The 20,150-nt window shown below is 35.8% G+C and overlaps 2 protein-coding genes and 1 long non-coding RNA gene across 3 annotated transcripts in view; 1 reads left to right on the forward strand and 2 right to left on the reverse strand.

Moving 5' to 3' along the window:
* LOC110382296 (A-kinase anchor protein 13) overlaps positions 1 to 5,523 on the reverse strand; it is a 54,842-nt gene extending 49,319 nt beyond the window's left edge. The window contains exons 1-2 of the mRNA XM_064040991.1: positions 5,098 to 5,523; positions 3,049 to 3,107 (exon numbers count right to left, since the gene is read on the reverse strand). Coding sequence (XP_063897061.1) covers positions 3,049 to 3,106 — 58 coding nt within the window. The 5' untranslated portion in view covers position 3,107; positions 5,098 to 5,523. The remainder of the gene's footprint in view (positions 1 to 3,048; positions 3,108 to 5,097) is intronic.
* Positions 5,524 to 7,022: 1,499 nt separating this feature from the next.
* LOC110382295 (uncharacterized) overlaps positions 7,023 to 20,150 on the reverse strand; it is a 32,872-nt gene continuing 19,744 nt past the window's right edge. Inside the window, exons 2-7 of the mRNA XM_064041238.1 lie at positions 16,976 to 17,395; positions 10,826 to 10,969; positions 10,390 to 10,485; positions 9,697 to 9,809; positions 9,187 to 9,299; positions 7,023 to 8,911 (exon numbers count right to left, since the gene is read on the reverse strand). Coding sequence (XP_063897308.1) covers positions 8,349 to 8,911; positions 9,187 to 9,299; positions 9,697 to 9,809; positions 10,390 to 10,485; positions 10,826 to 10,969; positions 16,976 to 17,098 — 1,152 coding nt within the window. The 5' untranslated portion in view covers positions 17,099 to 17,395 and the 3' untranslated portion in view covers positions 7,023 to 8,348. The remainder of the gene's footprint in view (positions 8,912 to 9,186; positions 9,300 to 9,696; positions 9,810 to 10,389; positions 10,486 to 10,825; positions 10,970 to 16,975; positions 17,396 to 20,150) is intronic.
* LOC135118647 (uncharacterized) lies at positions 18,373 to 19,296 on the forward strand. Its single transcript, XR_010277698.1, has 2 exons — positions 18,373 to 18,592; positions 19,031 to 19,296. It is a non-coding gene; the product is annotated as an uncharacterized LOC135118647 (long non-coding RNA).

Genomic DNA, 20,150 nt, shown 5'->3' on the forward strand with positions numbered 1-20,150 from the left:
TATTTTCAGTGAAGGTCAAGCAGAGGCTGATCTTCTGCTGTAGTTTGTTATGTTATCAACGAATCGGGAACAGATTCGATTTTTGCTGTTGCTCAATAACTGCAAATGGGTAAAAAACAATAAAATTTATCGAAGGACCTTTAAAACGTGCAAATTGAGACATACAGACTTGCAATTCCATGCAAAATACAAGGCAAATCACCAAAAGAGAATAAAAACACCCAAAAAATTATCCGAATCCCAAAAGCCGGCTAAACCTCGATTACCCCGTATTTATTAGGCCTTAATGAGGAAGTAAATTCAGGTAATGTGGCCTTAAGATAAGGCTCGTTCTTTCAGAAGAAATATTGCACATAAAGTGGATAATAAAACTCAACTACAGACGTTTTAACCCCTCCAAAGGTCCTTTATACTGTCGGAGGTCACAGGTATTTTTTATTTGATATAGAGCGAGTATAATTGAATTCTAGTGTTCTCGGGGTATCGGTGACTGCAACGTAGAGGGGCGAGCTGCGAATGTACCTAATAGATATTTTAGTACCTATAGTTGTTCGTTGTGTGCTTTGGCCGTTTTCTGTTTGACCTGTTTCAATGATTCGCTGTTATTTATTTATTGGGAGTTAAATATAAAAGATTTATTGAACATACGGAGTAGCTTTATATTCCGAATCCAAAGCTCCAAATCGTCCTGAATGTGTTCCTGAAGTACGTAATCCTAAGGACTCATAATTATAAACATAGAAATAAATAAATCTGCATGTGACTAAATAATAGTAAGTATTCATGTGGATCTCAAGTCAGATCTCAGGCTCTCAAGTAATTCATTGATCGAGTGTTGTGAAACATAGTGGCGCCCAACAGGGCCTCGACTATTAAACAGTAATATTTTTACACCCGGTCCATCATATTATTTAATGTTTATTTACAAAACAAATAAGCACTAAATTTAAATGTGGCACCCATTTCAGAGATTGCACGAAATCTCAACAACAGTCGGCGAATCATTAAAGTTTATAATGTCGCATTACGTAATCAGTACATTCAAAGCGCAACAAGTAAACGAATGCTACAAGTTCCATACGTACCTACACTGCAGGCAACGAACCAGCTACATTTTTAAACGACACCACTAATTCAATTAACAGTCGAACACAAAAAGACACCATCACATCGGAAAATTAAACATAACAAATAAAATAAAAGTCCAAGAAAAAAAACTAGAATCAATAACTGAAACTTAGGGGAGAACTAAACGTTTGGTACTAATGAAGAACATTTTAGAAGAAGAATGAGTTAGAAATTAATTTTTAAAACAATTTTGAGAGGCTCGCGTGCGAAATTCGCGAAAATCGTGCGTTATTTTGACAGGCCCAGCTTGCTAGGGAGCAGCCTAGCCTTTGTACGGGCGAGGCCGAGGGCGCACGCGCGTCATCGATCCCCCTGAAGCCTTCCAGTGAGACACGAGAGTACATAACTGTACGGGTAATGGACTCGCTAAAATCGTGACACAACGTTCGCACACACACGCAACGCCAGTTTAGAGAGAAATCTAACTTCCAGCAACGTAAAGAGTTGGTAACCCCGCAGACTTTAGTGTAAACGATTTTTGTGAATGTGTGCGTGCATTGAATGGAGATTGAAGGAAGATGTGTGAGCGAATTTACAGTTTTGTGTGAGTCAGGCTAAAGTATTCAACACCCTCAGTCGATTAGGTGCGTCCGAGAGACTTATGCATAAAACTTTTAGACAATTCATAAACATGAATAAAGGGTCTTTTGTAAATGTTATTTATTTACTGGTTCGTTTTAGGCGGCGAGTAACTGCGTTAAGGGGGCGCATTTTTGATGCGTTTCTATGGTATTGTTTTATTTCCAAAACATTTGTTAACGCCAAAGTAATTGATTAGTTTACTGGGAATAATAAGATGGTTGACGACAAAAGAAACTCGATAACTATGTGATAATGGTATACATAGAGGCATACGACATAAAACTAGACATTCTTTTGAATGTGAAGACCACGTAGTCGATCACTTTGATTTTGCGACATCGCAGCGAATTAAGCCAGTTGACTCTTCCGCATGCAGCAAAATACTGCAAGCGATAGGGTCAACTCGAGTCGCATAATTACAATATGTCGTAAAACCCATGGTTTATCTCACTATTCACATTGTCCATGTACATAAGACTAAATCTAGAATTCCCGCGCAAGAAGCCGAACTAAGGAAATCTTGCAACAACGTGAGATTTTAACAGTAACACACTTATGAAACATTCCCATTGTAGAACCGCCGAATGAGATTCTCTAAATACCGCATTTTACAATCGCACAGCTATCTGTCACCTACAAAGAAATTTAAACTTAAAAAGTAATAGAAATAGAGGTGTTAATTGTTTGCATGTCCAAAAAGTAATTAGTTTAGGTTGTATATGGATGCCGTTAGACAATGCATAGCTGACTGATAATGGATATAATTGTTTGAAGTTGGTTAGTATTAGTATTATATGTTTTTACACCTTTGTTTTGTTTGAATATTGTTCAGCTCACATGATATTGTAGTGTGTGGTAGGTTTTAATTGGTTGGTGGGATATTTAATTTGTGCTGTTGACATGTTTCAGACAGATCGCTTTGTTATTGTACTAGGGAGGTTTGATCACTTCACCAATGGATTACTTCATAAAAATAAATCTTGTTTAGTATCTACTTGATATTGAGATAAGATTGATCTTATCTCAAGATATCAGACACTTCAATAGATAGTTGATCAAAATAAATTAATTTTAATAATCATTAAATTCTGAAGATTTTTATGGTAAGTGGGATTTTTAGAGTAGGAACTAGGTCAAACCTATTATATGACAATAAATATGATTTTAACTAGTTGTTAGTCACACCATTATCAGAATTAATATTAGATGTAATTAATTATGTAAACCACCAAAGTTCCTAACTTATTTTTTATCTACACTTACTACTATCATATATTTTCATCTATCTTATGCAGTGTCAAAAACTTAAATAATTTTAAGATTGTACAATATTCTTACCTGAAGAAAATATGTTCTCCAATGGTTGTAAATTCATTGTAGCTGCCGTGGATTCCATGCTGAAACATACGAATTAACTTTTAATCACACATTAGTACATGATCTTAATGATTTTGCAAGTTGAATATTATATTAAAGAACATAAAATTGTTATCCAGTCTTATCTTTCTCTCGTTCTCAGTAAAATATATTTAATTTTGGATATTTTTTAGTATTTATATTTTCTTTACTTCGTACTACACATTCAACTACAAAAATGTTTCCTCTACAGGTAAAACTCTTTCTGATGAAATTAAAAATATACCTAATTTAGTCAGCACCTGACGTCAGTCGACCGATAGATTTGAGGTGAAGAGTGCTAAGTATCATAATTACAACATATTATGAAACACTTAAAAAATAACTTTTTAATTATCACCCAACAGGATTTACTTTATATCCTTACTAACTAAATACTGTCAGTATAGTAATAGAACCAAGGGGTATAGTTTTGCCCGGGTAATGTACATGTCATGTAAATGTCATGTACTAAAAATGTATGAAATTATACCTATAACAGTAACGGTATAACAGTACCTATTATAGCTGTTATGGTAATTCTATCAATTTAATTACATATTTCATCATTTAAATTGCTTCATTATATTTTACCATGGTAACATCAATACCAGAAAAAGTTTGAAGCCTGAACTGGTGTTTTATACTTCAGCATAAATCAAACAAAGTAATAACAGTTATAAAATAGGAACAATGCGCAATTTATAAAAGTACAGCGTATTTCACATCTTGTTACAGAGTTTGGGAACTATTTTAAATGGAATGAGAAGTGGTAACCAATTCCCACAGTGTAGGAAATAAAATGTATAGAACTACTAGCTTCCGCCCGCGACTTAGCCCACATATAGTTCGGTTATATCGTGTTTCTAAGAGAATTCTTCAAAAGTCCGGGATAAAAACTATCCTATGTTCTTTCTCAAGGTCTCTATCTCTGGGTCTGTGGGCGGTGAGTTCGGGTGGCTCATCGTCCCTCTGTCTTCCTAGACGACAGACCCGTGTCGACGGCGCGCGTTGTTCCACGCGCTCCTCAAAGAGACGTCAGCAACCCCGCCAAGGCCTGCCGGGGCTGCGGGTTGTTCGAAAGAGATACCGCGGCCCTGGTACATAAAAGGCCTATGACGGAACACGACGATTTTAGTCAGTAAGAGTCTGACACTCCCTCACCGCTGCTAACCCACAGCGGGAGGGGTCATTTGATGATTTTAAGTCGATAAAAAAAAAAAAAAAAAGGTCTCTATCTCTGTACCAAATTTTATTAAAATCAGTTCAGTGGTTTAGATGTGAAAGCATAACAGAAAGACAGACAGAGTTACTTTCGCATTCATAATATTATTAGGGATTTGGTCTGTAGAAAAATAACATTATTTAATCTGTAAACTTTCAGCTTTGAATTAAGTTTCCCATGGGCTAGCCAAAACTAAAATATATTCATATTATGATGTTGTTTGGTGGTAATTTAGTACTTATACTTTTTTGTTAACTATTTAAGTGGTTTACAAATAATTTTGTTTAAAAAATATATAAAGCCCTCTTTTTAGTTTCCTAGCCTTACATAGGCTTAAGAGTTTGATTATTCTTGCTTCTAAAAGTTCTGTAAAACTTGAATTAAGTATAGATATTGCATTCAGATTTTCATAATAAACTTTCTAAGTAATCTTTAACTAATAATTTCGCCACAGGTGGTTCTGTCACACTAAAACAAAAGTTTAAAATGTCTTACTTAACTTCTTAACTTTATAAGCAGTGGGCAGTCTTATCAGTACTTTACTATGCATTTAATTGACAATTTAAAATTATTATGACATTATTGATAAAGATGCAACCAATATCAATCGACCTCTATCGATATTGTCGTACTTTTCATAAGTTTCATGACAAATTAAAAGTTTTAAGACGTAGCATATCGCAGGAAAGAGAACACTAGAATAATAAAGCCGATTGTTTATAGTATTAAGAGTGTATTTTAAAAGAATGTCACGTTCGAACACTTACCAAATTTTAATTATGTGGCTATACAAAATTAAACACTAAAATAACACACATTTCACTAAAATTAAGCGACGTCTTAAGCAAATCACAGTTATTAGCGTTTTTCCCAGTATACACCCGGAAAGATTGAACAATGGGATCTGAATTTTATGCCAAAACACTTTCACATTGGGCCCAACTACAATAGTAGGTAGCCACCTACATGAAACAATAAACAGTTACACAGCCTTCATACATCACGAAAACAAACTTCTCATTGATTTCACACCATTTATTCACTTTAAAACAATAAACAGGTGCTTCGAAACACAAGATTACACGTACAAAGTTACTTTTGGAGGATCGTAAAAAACTTTAAAACTTTAGCCGTGTCGACAACTAAAGTCTTGAATTTTTGACTGATGGATAGAGATGGCACGATACGCAACGCAAGCCGGTGAAGTTGTGTCAATTCGGTGGCCAGCACAGTGTCATTAACAAAGACTCAGAAATTACGTGTCTGTAATCAAAACCTTATTTCGTTGTCATAAAGCTCATAATTGCTTTCCTGATAATTCAAGTTATCAAAATGGCATAGCTGGAAAACTGGTTACAGCTGATGCCAGTTCTCTTGAAACTTACCGTAGTAAATGGAAAAAGGTTCGGGTGGTAGAACATTAATGACAATTTCAATTACGTGAAATAGTGGTCAGACGCAAAACAAGCGAAACATTTGAAAAAGAAAATGAAAACAGGAACAACGGTTGTATGTATTTCTTAATTAAGAATATACAAATTTGGGTTTTATTAAGATTGAAGTGGACACACCGTTATTTCAATAACCGGGCAATTGACAAAGCTAATCATGGTAACACTGGCGAGCTCTACGTTTAGTTTCACTAAAAACTTTTGGGTTGCGGCTAACTTGAATTTCAAATAATCGCTTTGGTTAACCAGCTATATTCATAGCGTTAAAAATACTATAACACAACATAGTCGTTTAATACAACTTGTAATTATCAAAAATCCATGTTTGAACCAATAAAAATAAATTGTTTTATGTATTAAGGTTACGTTCTCTACTTGATAATTAAACGTAAAAAGTTTTTAATATGTAGCACCGACACAAAGGCTTTTAAGCTATTTTTTCAACATGATTTTTAATTAAAAAAAATCAAATGATTTGAGAAAGTCCTACCATTGTAAATAAAATTTTGCTTAAAAATAGGTAAATAGGTAAAATAGGTAAACAATTTGCCATAAAATTTTGCTGAGCAGCCTTATTCGTTTCGGAATTGTGCCTATCCTAAGCAATTAAAATCGATGATCTTAAGTTTACTGAAGTAGGTAGAGTTTTTGATTCCCTTTTTTAGTTTCTACCTATATAGGCTCATAGGCTGACTTTTAAATGTTCAGATTCAATACCTAAGAGAAATTTTGTATTATAGGTAAACGTACCAAAACAGAATTGACTTAGGTATACCACTAATATAAGGCCCAAGTTAATAAACCTTGAATTTTCATGTTTCAATTCTTTAACTAAACATTCATGTTAAGATAAATGATAAACGGCCATTTATTGCCGTTTGCTGTCGGTAGGTTAAGCCTAAAGGATGCATACGTACTTACGGGTAACGTTCCATGTAAGAGTAGTAACTATTATATAATCTGTGGTAAGAGTGCGAGTTTGAAACCTGGCAATACCTAGTTTTTAAGTTCCCCTTTGGCGGTCGCATATATTTCTCTTCATAACATAAGGACAAAAACATCACCTAGCATCGTGAGGTTGCCTCGAGAAGTTTCAAATCGCCATCAGCTTTTCCTTAGATCTGCTATTATGCCAGTGCTTTTGAAGAAGTTATGACAAAAAAGTGGGGTACCAACAATACCTACTGATGACTATAATTTTAGGTAGAGGAAAAGTAACAAGAATACATAAACACACCAAATATCATACAAATTCAATATATTTATTCAATTTATAAAAGATAGTGACTGATTTCATGTTGGTTTACATAATTGTTATTTATAGCACCTACTTACAATTAACTGTAAAATACCTTTGGTTAATTAGGTAACTAAACTAACTATATAATAACACTTACTTAAGTATTCTTACATATATTCTTTTGTAACCTAAGTATTAAAAAAATATAGATTTTACACGTAAAAATATGTCTCTATTTTTATTAGTTACTCAACTCGTAAGTATAATTATTTTTTTAAATTCGAACCTCTTTGACTGCCATCTTGAAAAAAGGCAATAAGGTTGAATAGAACCTTGTATAGTAAGTTCAACTCAGTCTTGCGCGCGGCCTTATGTGTGGGTAACCCTTGTACATATACAGTGACTTTATGAGCGTGACAAGAGGTACAGTCGGGTACAAATAAAGTTATTTAGGGGTTGTATACGGCTGTTTAAAGAAAAACAGTGATTACGTAATTTAATGTTTATTTATTTATAATGATTCTGAATCGCTACTTGAAAAAGTAAATGATAAATTTTCAGATTCGCTAGTCTCACCAAGGTCAATTATAAATTTTGACTACAGGTCAAAATGTCTACAGTAGGTATTCTTCTTTTTTCTTTTGTACATGTCGACAAGTATTACCCAACACCCGTTTATCAATTTGACTTAAACGTTCATTTATGAGTTTCATTATTTCCGTCTTATTTTGGTCGACATTATTAAACGATTATTATTGCGAAGCAATATAATTTTTTTTAATTCCCCACACATTTTGTTTACATTATTATACTAGATTATACGTCTTTTTACATTCTTAGTCCACACTTTTATTTTTTGTCCGCGTATCCCGAGTTAGAAAATATTTAAGAAGTATTTAATTCATCTTAGATATTTCACCTCATTTATTTCTTAGATACTGTCAATGTCAATTTGAAAAAACGTATGAGAAAATAATGAAAGACTGTAAAATGCAATAATAAAAAGATTTGAATGTTTCATTTTTTGAAACGCTACCTGACTCCTTAAACATTTTCTCCGTGAAGTACTAGACATTTTCGTAAACGACTGTACCCATAACAAAAAGCGATAAGAACACGTCATCCTCGGACGACGTCACTGTCACACGAATGAAAGTTGTATATTTACAAGCCGACGCACACATAGGGCCGCGCGCAAATCTGAGTTGAACTATCTATATTGCATTGTTGCTTACAATAGATAATAATAAGTAACTTCAGCATTGCAGTTTTGCTTAAATACAGCTTACAAACATCATATAATTAACAATAGAAAAATATACAATATCTAAAGCGCGACATCCTTATATTTAGTTAAATCATCGGACTCATTACCTACAGACGTATGACTATTGCGTAAACCATAGAACACCCTCTCTCTAGATCCACTAAAATGATAAGGTTCATGTCTTAGCAAGTTCACTCCATACGCCGCGTCTTCCCTTTTATATTCTGGGTAAAATCTGGGGTCGTAATCTGGGGGGTAAACTCTCGGATCGTAAGGGTAGGATCTATAGTAAGGGTAAGCCATTTCGCTCTTGCAGTCCATTCTGTCTTCGTAGTCGTAGCCTTTTGGTGGGTATTCGTCAGTTTGGAAGGCGCCGACTATAGAATGTCTGCGTTTGTAAGGGTTGTCGTATGGTCCGGATCTGGGTCCGACCCAGGTGCCGTACATTTGTGGGGACTGGTAGGACTTGGGGTAGCCTCGGAGACTGGCGGCGTATTGTCTGTCAGCGAGGTGCTGCCAGTAGGCTGGTGGTGGCTGGGGTAACATGTGCGGTGGGTAGCCGAGGTTCATGGACTGTCGGCTTGCTAGGTGACGACGGAGATCCGGCATGGAGCCGGATTTACCTGTGGATAGAAGGAGATTTTTGAGTTTAATGCACATATGGTTTTTGCGATTTCATTCATACATCATTCTCCAAATAAATGGCCAAATATTACAAGGTGTCACTTGATCAAAGAATCGAATGACAGAATATGACTTATGGCTGATTCTTTGACAGAATAGAATAGAGGATTCTAATACTGCAATCAGCAAAAACTTAGGTTTGACACCACGATAGCAAAAGCTGCTAGATACAGATAAATAATCACGATAACAAATTATCATCAATCAGCATTACCGTTGTCCTGCAGGAAGCCATCGTTGGTGAAGGCATTGGGCGCGTCGGGCACGAAGTGGCTCGCGTCGAACTCGCTGCCGCTCACCGCGCCGTTTGCGCTGTAGCCCGCTTTCCTGGAAAAATTGGGGAAAAGGGGTAAAAGTGTTGAATAGGTTTTCTTCTCAGAATATGAAGAATAGGTATTGCAGCAGTTTAATATCACAATTAGAAGGCATTCCTCATTACAGTACGAACTTATCGTTTTTTTTTGGAAAATCGTGAATGATTCGTGAAAATTAATCTGGTAGATATCAGGTTGGTAGTAAGGGAGTGGTAGGAGGTATCTACAGCGATAAGATATTTCTTGACCCTGATCAGTAGAAAATACCACGAATGGATTGAATGAAATGAATCGTATGAAAGTCGATATGGCCAGAAGGAAAGACGAGTATGGAAGAAGAAAACATGCAGACTCCAAATATACCTAATTGGTACATGCGAGGGCTAGAGGATGATGATCTCGATACTGACCTAGCTTCTCGAAGTGCATAAGCTGACTGCACGAGCACGACACCACACACGATGGCAGGAAGACGCGCCACGTAGCACGCCAGCTCAGCACCACCGTACACTCCTTGTAGCCCCTGAAAACATGAAGATAGTATTGTATATTTGGGTTACATAACAACAACGATGGTATACTATTTAACTCTTTTATGTACTGCCTTGTGCATTCATAGGTATTGCTTATTGCTTATTTCGATACGAATAAAGTAGGTAATGATAATCTTTCCGCCTATTTTTTTATTTTTAATGTTGTTTTTTTTTGTATTTATATTTAAAAATGTAAATAAAATATATTAATATGAATAAACTAATAAAATCATTCCAAAAATATTTCTCTTTCGCAACATACTTACATATGTATCTTGAGATTATCGAATGTTACGTAATAGAGAATTGAATTTAAAACATGTCATTTAATTCTAATAAGATTAGTCATCACGTAAATATTTAATCATATCCTCATCATTATCAGATAAGTTTATACGAATCAATATGCTACCATTGCACTTTGATAAGCAGAAACCAAGTTACATACTAAAATCTTTATTGCATTCCTTCATGAGTCTAATTAATGATTTACAGTCTTTTACTTATAACACTCCTCTTTTTTGTCAGCCTGTAATAACTTCTTGAAAGTTGTAGCAATTTAAAACTTACCCAATGGCTTATAGACATGTAAAAGACTAGAGCACATTCTGGAATGAGGACCAGTATGACTGCTATCAACCACGCCAGCAGACATCTGTTGTTTTTCTGTGAAAAGAAAAATATTGTTACAATTTTATGTAGGTAAAACTTCCTCCACAAAGCACATTTAATTGGGGTGAAGTTTGCATTCGTTATTGGTAGTGCGAAGCCAGACAGCCCGACTTATCAAGGTATGGGCAGTCAGGTACACTCCTTGCTAAATACCTACTGATACTCAGCTGAATGGAGATTTTACCTTGTCTTAGGTACTTATTATTTCTGTAGGCTCTACGAACAGGGCATTGTGAGACTTAATATTATGAACATACTACCACCCTTGTAACCTATGAACGCAGAATAAAGAGCTTTGACTTGGATCAAGAAGGAGGCAGGTAAGTATACTTACAGATATAAGGCCATGCACCAGCACCACAGTGGCTGCGATGACGATACAGTAGCACACCATCAGCAGGGCGGAGGCGAGCGGCAGCCCGCTCTGAGATTCCACCACCCATACGATCTCGTAGATTAGAGCGATCGCGTATGCTACCTGGAACACGTGGGGAAAATCGGTTAAAACCATATTTTATAAATATCGAGCTTGAATGGAAATTATTTAGGAAAACCAGGTTTCTTCAAACTGGAATAGTGCTAGGAAGTCAAAATACTTTAGGACCCTCCTAAAGTTCATTTCAAAGATGTAATTTTTCTGTTGCATCTTGAAGGGCTATGTCCTAATGTTTAATCAAATTCCAGAAGTGTTTCCTGAGGTTTTTAGCAAAACTGAGTGCGTAAGTTCATGTTCAATGGTAAGTAGTTCTCAATCAATGCTACTATAGTTATCGGCACGGAAATTGAGCTCTCGGCGGAAGAGTGAGGATCGCTTTGCGCCCTGTACACATAAGGCAATAAACCAATAAATCGCTTCTGCGCAGGTGAAGGTCAGGGCATGGGCGTAGCCACACTGGGGCAAGCTGGGGCACTTGCCCCACCCTGGGCCCTGGCTCTGACCTATAAGGTGTCTGATTAAACAAGTTTTTTTTACTAACTCTAACTAACAACATCAACAACATATGTACTATCCGTAAGTTATTGCACAAAAAAATTGTCGACTTTTGAAAAGAGCGCGATCAAAACAAAATGCTCGCTCGAGTTCCCGAACGTGCGCGGTGCGCGCGTCATTTGAAAGCGAGCAGTATTCCCTAAAAGAATAGTTGCTATGTGGCGTAGCGAGCCGAGCCGTCCATCTTATCCAAAAATAATGCATTGAAGGAGATGGAACTGGTAGATGTGATCAAAATTTCGGAAATACAATTTTATCCTAGTGTAAAAACCGCGCTCGCTATTTTGCTTGCCCAGCCATGTACGACCTGTACAATCGAACGATCGTTTAGCACAGTGGTTCTTAACCGGTGGTCCGCGGACCACTGGTGGTCCCTGGAGGCATTCCGAGTGGTCCGCGAAGCTTAGCTGCGCGACGTTGCTATACGTTATCTAACTTTATTTTTATCGACTTATCTATGCGAGCGAAGGGGTTTTCGTAGGGGCGGAAATCGGGTGTGTCGTACCTAGTCCCCCATTCATGAAAATGTATATTTGGGACATTTTACGTAGTTTTTCGTTTTGAGTCTTAAAAAAAGTCCGATAAAAATTTCACGCACGCTTCGCTCGCGTATTCAGAAAGTGTATGCCCTTTTTTTGTATTTGTCAACAAGCAAAAAGTTAAGGACGTTTCGGCTAAATTTTACGTAATATTTGGTTTAAGTCCGATAAAATTTCGCGCTCGCTTCGCTCGCGTATTCAGAAACTGTATGCCCTTATTTTTGCATTTGTCAACAAACGAAAAGTTAAGTACGTTTGGGCTAAATACGTAATATTTGGTTTAAGTCCGATAAAAATTTCACGCTCGCTTCGCTCGCGTATTCAGACTTATTAACTACATGCCCTTTTTTTGCATTTATCAACAAACAAAAAGTTAAGTACGTTTGGGCTAAATTTACGTAATATTTGGTTTAAGTCCGATAAAAATTTTGTGCTCGCTGCGCTCGCGTATTCATAAACTATATACAGTGCCGTAACTAGCCTTTTATGCGCCCGGTGCGAGCTTTCAAAACTGCGCCCTTGAAAAATGCTCTAACCAGGCTCTGACAATAAAGTGGACAAATGTGCATAAAAATAAATCTATCTATTTTTTGTTTACGAAGGTATAGGTACTTAGTAGATTTCTTTAAGATAAAAATTGTTAATTCAAATCTATCTCTCGCACGCTAGTGCGTCAGTAACGCCGCACGCGTAGTTAATGAATAAAATCAAAGATAAAGGGAGGACCAATGAATGTGGCTGACAGCAATGATAGAGTAACGTGAACTATATGAACATCCCCTCAGCTAGATTGACAGATTTGCTTAGAACTTCTAAGTTAGAAGTGGCGCCCTCCAAATGAATATAGACAGAAATTGTCTCATAGTTACGGTATAGGTACTTTTGTTTGTGTACGTAATATTGCGAGCAAGACAAGGTGGATTTATATTTGTCTGATGTGTCGTGACGTTTGTATTATAAACGCGAAAGTTTGTATACATGGATGGATGGATGGATGTTTGTTACTCTTTCACGCAAAAACTACTGAATGGATTTTAATGAAACTTTACAATAATATAGCTTATACATCAGAATAACACATAGGCTACAATCAGTGCCGGCTTTAATTCTACTAGCGCCCTGGGCGAATTTTTTCGGCGCCCCCAACTGCAATTCAAGCCCATACGAAAAACAGAGACATAATATATGTAGTTACCTATTGCGCGAGCGAAGCGAGCGCAAATTTTTTTTTTATAGTTCACAAGTCAAAGCAAAAATTACCTAAAATGTAGCCCAATCGTACATAAGTTATTGCTGGTTGGTGAATGCAAAAACACGGGAACATAGGTTCTGATTGCGCGAGCGAAGCGAGCTCGAAATTTTTTGTTATATTTTAGAACTCAAACCAAGAATGACTTAAAATGTTGCCCAAACGTAGATAACTCTTTGTTGGTGTTGGCGCCTATGAATTAAAATTTTGGGACCTAAAGTAGTACCATAAATAGAAACTAGAAGTTACTTTCTAATTAATAAGAGGACTTAAAAACGACGCTACCTTTTTGCTAGGGTAGACAAAAAAAAATTGAAAAAACAACTATAAAGTGAAGCAAGCCCGAAAAAGCTTTTTTGAGATTTGGATCACAAAAGTCCTTAACATATATAATAAAAGGCGACTGTGAAGCGCGAATTTTTTTTAGTATTACGACATTAAATTCTAAGTAGCTATATGTGTAAGGAAACCGCGAGCGAAGTGAGCGCGAAAGTTGTTGAGTTTTGGGACATAAAAGTAGTGTATCTAACGCGCCCGGCATTGTATGACAATACATTAATTTAATTGAAATTTCTTGGTCCAGGACCGTACCGCGGCGCCCCTAAGCCCGCGGCGCCCGGGTTATTCGCACACCATGCACCATAGGTTAAGGAGGCCCTGATGCTATCCATACATTTGGATGCAGTTCTTGTAAGCTGCGATCTTTGATGAAAATTAAAACAAAATGTACCTACTAACTACCATGCATGAAACAAAACTAGATACTGGTCTGGTCATTTCTGCGCCCCTCCAGGGTCTGCGCCCTGTGCCTGGGCACCGCTGGCACCGTGTGATTGTTCATTTTCTGTACCTGAAAATATAAACCTCTCAAATTAAGAGATTAACAAGTTTGAGATTCACGGCTCAAGATACAAAAAATCGCCCTCCCCGGGGGATAGGTTGACTGCTGCCCCACCCTGAGACCAAAGCTGGCTACGCCCATGGGTCAGGGCTCAATATGCGTGCCGATAACTATAATCGTTATCAATGTACCAAGATCAAGACTTAAACATGACGAAATCATAAATTTAGTGCAGCTTATAAGCGCTAGTAACTGCCGGATACATAGTAAGCCCTTGCAATCAATATTAAGAAAATATATAAAACCTTCGGCACCAACAAAATCTTTCGTAAAGGTTGTACAACTATTAACTTTAATTTGATTTCTTGCGCGTGTAGGCGTAATCACAAACACGACTCAGGATATCCTGTGCCTGAATGGTGTTTATTTATATGCAACATTCTAAGTACTGACAGCCTGAGAAACTAAAGAAATAGCTTGGCTGAAAGGAAACGAACCTACTACCTAAACTGATATCTAAAACTCATTGAAAATACTGATGGAAGGAGATGTGGCTATATCTAGGGAAAGAAATTTTATAGTTTATAGTTTATAGTAGATATCCAATAGTATCTACGTTATCTATAACACAGCTTATAAACTGACACAAAGGCACTCGTGCACTATCCTCATGAAGTCTGTTTAAGTCCACATAGGTGAGCTACTCATATATCATTTTAGCAATTATGCTTAAGTTTTGTCCACAATTGGACCTATCTTGTTATCCTCTATGCAAGCAGTTCAGGATGGCTGACACAATAAGTGTTCTATATCCTCATTCCTTAGCTAGGTATAAGATCATTAATAAGTCGAGTATAAATTGACTTGCTACACTTACTTATACTTGGCGGTAATGATTTGATCAGAAAACAAACTGGTTTGCCAAAAGTACTCATGGACCATTTCGAAGAAATAAATCATGTGGGTTATAAACTAATTGACACCTTATGGAGTTTTTGCTTCGAATATTCGGCATTTGTTACCTGCTTTGTCCTTATATCGGGTGTGTCGTTCATAATCACATTAAATGAAATGCGTCAATATACTGGTTAATATATGTCGATTAACACAAAGATAAAAGAAAAATACGTAAAAATAAAAAAATGTTTTTTTCAAACAAAATAAATAGAATAAAAATGTACAAAAATTAGAACACCATATAAAAGTCAGTCAATACATTACAAACAACTGAAATTCTCCCTAGAAAACTGACAGCTGTCAACTGATCAAAACATACGATACTCCTAACTTTATCTCTGCTTTACACATGATGTTGTAAATTATAAAAACGAAAAATGACTCCTGTGGTTAAACCACTGAATGGATTAGGTTATTTTTTTTACAATTCGCCATAGAATATCATAAAGCATATGCGATATGATTTAATGTGATTGAGAACGACACACCCGATATATAAAACAGAGGGCAAAGTTGGTTATGTTTGCCCAAACTTTGTACCTACTACTTACAAATTGGAATAGATTTTACAAGTACATACATACATAGATGGAGTGATTTCCATCGAAGTGCAATAATTATGTTTTTCAGACAAAGAAATGAACAGTTTCTGTTCCAATGAGTTCGCATACCAATACCTCAGTTCCGTCTTCGATAATAGTCAAGTTCCACGTTTCAAATAGATCATTATAACGACACAACAGCTAACTTGGGACTAGTCTGGATTCCAGTAAGTTTACTCTCACTATTGCGTCGTCATCTCACGAGATAAATGCACGGCCTTAAAATCACCAGCTTAAGAAGACCTTGCTTTGCATAAAAGACTTCGTAGTCTGTGAACAAAATGACGTGGCGAGGGGTCTACTTATTCTGGACGGTTGCAAGTTGTACTTCCTCTGTACGATGTCTTGTGAATTTTAAATAGCAAGTTTTGTCGTCGAATAGGTTTGTCTTGTGTTGTTTGGCAGGAATACGTGCTGTTGAGATAAAGATGGTGGATATGGGCTTACGCAACTACTGTTGTAAGCTCAAGGTAAGCTTACAAGGCAGGTAAATATGCACATTGAGTTGACTTATTGTTGGGTGTTTTGGACAAGAGAATAGGCTTGGTGATGAAGGCAGAACACGACATGTACATGTACCAACAAAGTGTGTTCTTATTCACCTTACATTATGAGTTTACAAATGGGAAAAATATGTAGAAACTCAGGCTAGAAAAGCTTTATAAAGTTAAGTTAGAAACATCACTCCAACCTACTAAAAGCACCCTAAGATTAAATCACAAGAAACCAAGTAAACAAAAAGTAAAAGCCGACTAAAACGCATAGGATACGCGTAATAAATAATTAATCGACGGAACTACACATCACGCAGGTACGACGCGTCCGTGCCTCGATAATGACCAGCGGAAACAACTTGATAAGGCAAAAGATTACCTTAATGATACGTTAATATAATATTACACGCAAAACGTTGGTAAATGATTTTATCTTGTAAATGGGATGGACCGAAGATAGATCCCTTAGGGACTCTTTAGGTAAGACGATTTTAATTAGTTTCCTAACGTTATCCATGGTAAAATTATAAATTGATGTAATTGAAAAGCTATTTATTGTTCACAATAATAATTCTACCTTTATTAGAGGGTTTTCGAAGAGCTGCAGATTTGGTTAAATACTCATCACGTTTTGGTCGAAACTCAAAATGACCTTTCGAAAAACATATTTTAGTATGAGTAAGGATTAAGACGACGAATTTAGAAAGAGAAACTTAAGACAAGGTTCGTGACAAATGACTTGAGAAGATCCGTCACGATTGTTCTATTTCAGTGCTTTATCCAAAATTCAAAATATAAAGTAAGTACTTACTAAAGCATAAGCTGCAACGAAGCCCGAAGCGGCAGTAACGCTGCAGCAAAATATCCTGCTGACGGCCGGCTTCATGCGAAGCTTCGGCGTCTCAATGTCACTCAGTTCGTTACTCGTCGACATCTTGCTCTATTGCTTCTAACACAACCTTATCACATTCCTGGGGTATCGAATCTTCTAGATCTTCCAGACCTTTTGTCAATTCTCATTATTCTTCAGTAAGTATTCTATTATGTTCTTCTGGTTTCTTGAGACCTCAAAATGGTCTAGATTGTTCGATATTTTGTGTTCTGTCTGCTGTTTTGTCTACTGGTTGTCATGATTGCAGTTTGGGTGTTGTATGAAGTCAAGAATAGGAAACACTACATCTTCTCATAGAATGAGATGACAGTTTTCTTGATGTCTTCAGAGGGCGGTGATCTGGAAGTGAGAAAGGTGGAAGATTAGTCTTTCATTTCAACACAAGTAGGTATGATACAGATAAATAATATTGAGATTGCAAACAATGTTTCCAAAATATATGAGTAGGTACACCTGAAATGAATAAAAAATATTCTTCCTGGCCAAAAATTTGGGTTTGCACTAAAGAGACGGAAACCTTTATCATTTTGAATTAAAAAATAGATCAAGCTTCTTGAATGTTTCCATTAATTCATTTTAAAGCAACTACACTAAAGGAGTTAAATAAAACCAAACATACGAGTAAGTAGCTTAGAACCAATTACAAAGTATTGCCTAGGCATTCGTTTTTACGACAGCCCTCAATACAGACAGACCTACATACTAGTAGACATGTCTATTGCACAAAAACTGCAGTTAACACATAAAAAATGTTCGCAACGTCTATCTATTTCATATTTTTCCGTTTCCAAGTTTTTGTTTGAGTAAAAAGTGTTGATTTGTTTTACGTGGCCAGTCATCCGACGATGATATTTGCAATTGCAATGCGTATTAAACATATTATTTATTTTCTATTACGTTACGCGTAAAGTATGCCTCGTTAGTTTTGTGAAGTAGTCTTGTATTATTCTTGATGTGTAAATGTGTCTAGTCTACGGTTCATATAGATTTGATGATTTTAAAACTTTATCTTATGCGGTAATCTATTCGACTGTGGGACTAAAAGAGTGACCGCAGGGAAAAGGTTCCATTCATTTCCATTATTTGTGTCCCACAAGTTTTTGCAGGTGTTACATAGGGCTTAAAGCTATTAATATTGGACTCTGTGAAAATCCCAGCTTGGGCCAAGAAGAGGATTATAATTAATTCATTACTCAAAATCAGTCATCGAAAGTCATGAACATGAACGACAATGATTTTAAGTGCGCGATCATTATTTATCGTATTACCTATCACAACTTTATCAGAAAATATATTAAAATCTGAGCCACTATGAATTAAACTTAACCCTTAATTTGGAAATGTATCTTTAAAGATACAACAACTTTAAAAAAATCTGTAACATTAAATAATTGTGTTTTTTTGAATCGATCGATTTAATTATAAAGTTTGACTCATGACATCACTAGGAAAAGTAAGTCTATTGCATTTTCAACAACTGGACATCCCGATTTACGTCAACCTGAAAAAATGACGGTCGCGAAGAACAACAAAGCTGTAAGTTTTATTGATTTTTATTATTTTCTATATGAGATGATGTCAGGTTCTTACTATTTTATGTGTGTAACGTAATATACTAACGATTTAGCTGAAATAATGGCATAGAAATGTATTTATTGAGCCATGACAAGGTGTCAAACCTCAATGTATCTTTAAAGATACTTTGCTCAAATGTCGACTATACAACATTGTATCTTTAAAGACACATTGCCAAAAGTTAACCTATTATCGCACGTTAAAATTCTCGTAATTTTTAAATAAAAAAATATTAACTACACACATGTGAGACCCTACAGCATGTAAGGTTCCGTAGGATAAAATTAATTTTTATTTAGATTTTTTTTGCATAATTTTTGACATAATTTCATATAAACAGTTCAGTGTTCAGTTTGCTTGGGTTTGGTTTGGTTGCATGTGCAATTTTTTTGTTCGTAGGTATTAAAACGAGCAAGATCAAAGCGCATTCTAGCGTTGATTCCTGCAGGAAATGCACGATCGGACGACAGTGACACAACAGACAATGAGGAAGATAACACAGCCAGTGACACAACATTGCCAGTTTATGGAATACAACATGATTCTTATAGTAGTTCCTCAACACCTTCACTGGATTCGGATAAAATATAATGTGAGATTATGTCTAACTAAACAACGGAACTGTTTTTACGATTTTCATGTAAAAAAATAAATTTTCTTACCAATTAACTATTTTATTTTATAACCCCGATTTGGTAATGTATCCTTTTGGATACATTATCGAAAAACTATACCTTCCTCCGTATTTGGCAATGTGTAAAATAAGATACATATTATTTCAGCGCAATTACTGAAAAAAAAAATTTTTGAATATTTTTCTCTATTTCCTTATACCTCAAATAATTAGACTACAGTATTTTTTTTATAAAATTTGATAAAGATTATGCTTGCCAAATTAAGGGTTAATGTATTTTTAGCATAAGTAACTACTACTATAATAGCAAATAATAAGTGTAGGTTTGCATTTGCATTTGATGAGAATATTCTATGAATGATGCGTCTTTTTGCACTACGCCGTGGTTCCCATACTTATCAAGATTATGAATTACTTGGCTGCTTGTTGTGCAAGGTTTTAATGATTACTGAGTATTCGCTGAACATTAAATTATTTAACAGCAACACACATAGAATAATTTAGTTGTGCTGTTATGTCTTTATTTCATCATGCTGGATTAAATTAAGATCTGAATCCTCTTGTCAAGTATAGACTTAGAAATAAATAGCTTATGTACTTACTTTTCTATATGATGTTCTGTTCGTGGCTAAAGCAATGTCTTGTCTCCATTATACATAGACGGAATAAAAACATAGACGGAGATATAGATTATGTCTACGCAGATTGCCTGACCAAACCATTGTGTACATACTATAGTTGTACCTTCAAAAACCAAATTGGGAAAATTTTATCAATAACTTCTTATCTGTTTCTTAAATATTATTTATGTTTCTCTTAACATTTGACTTTATTGACACAAAAAATATGTACATGAAATTCCTTTTCATGTATTTTTTTGTGTCA

Source organism: Helicoverpa armigera, chromosome 24, assembly GCF_030705265.1.
Source record: "Helicoverpa armigera isolate CAAS_96S chromosome 24, ASM3070526v1, whole genome shotgun sequence".
NCBI lineage: Eukaryota > Metazoa > Arthropoda > Insecta > Lepidoptera > Noctuidae > Helicoverpa > Helicoverpa armigera.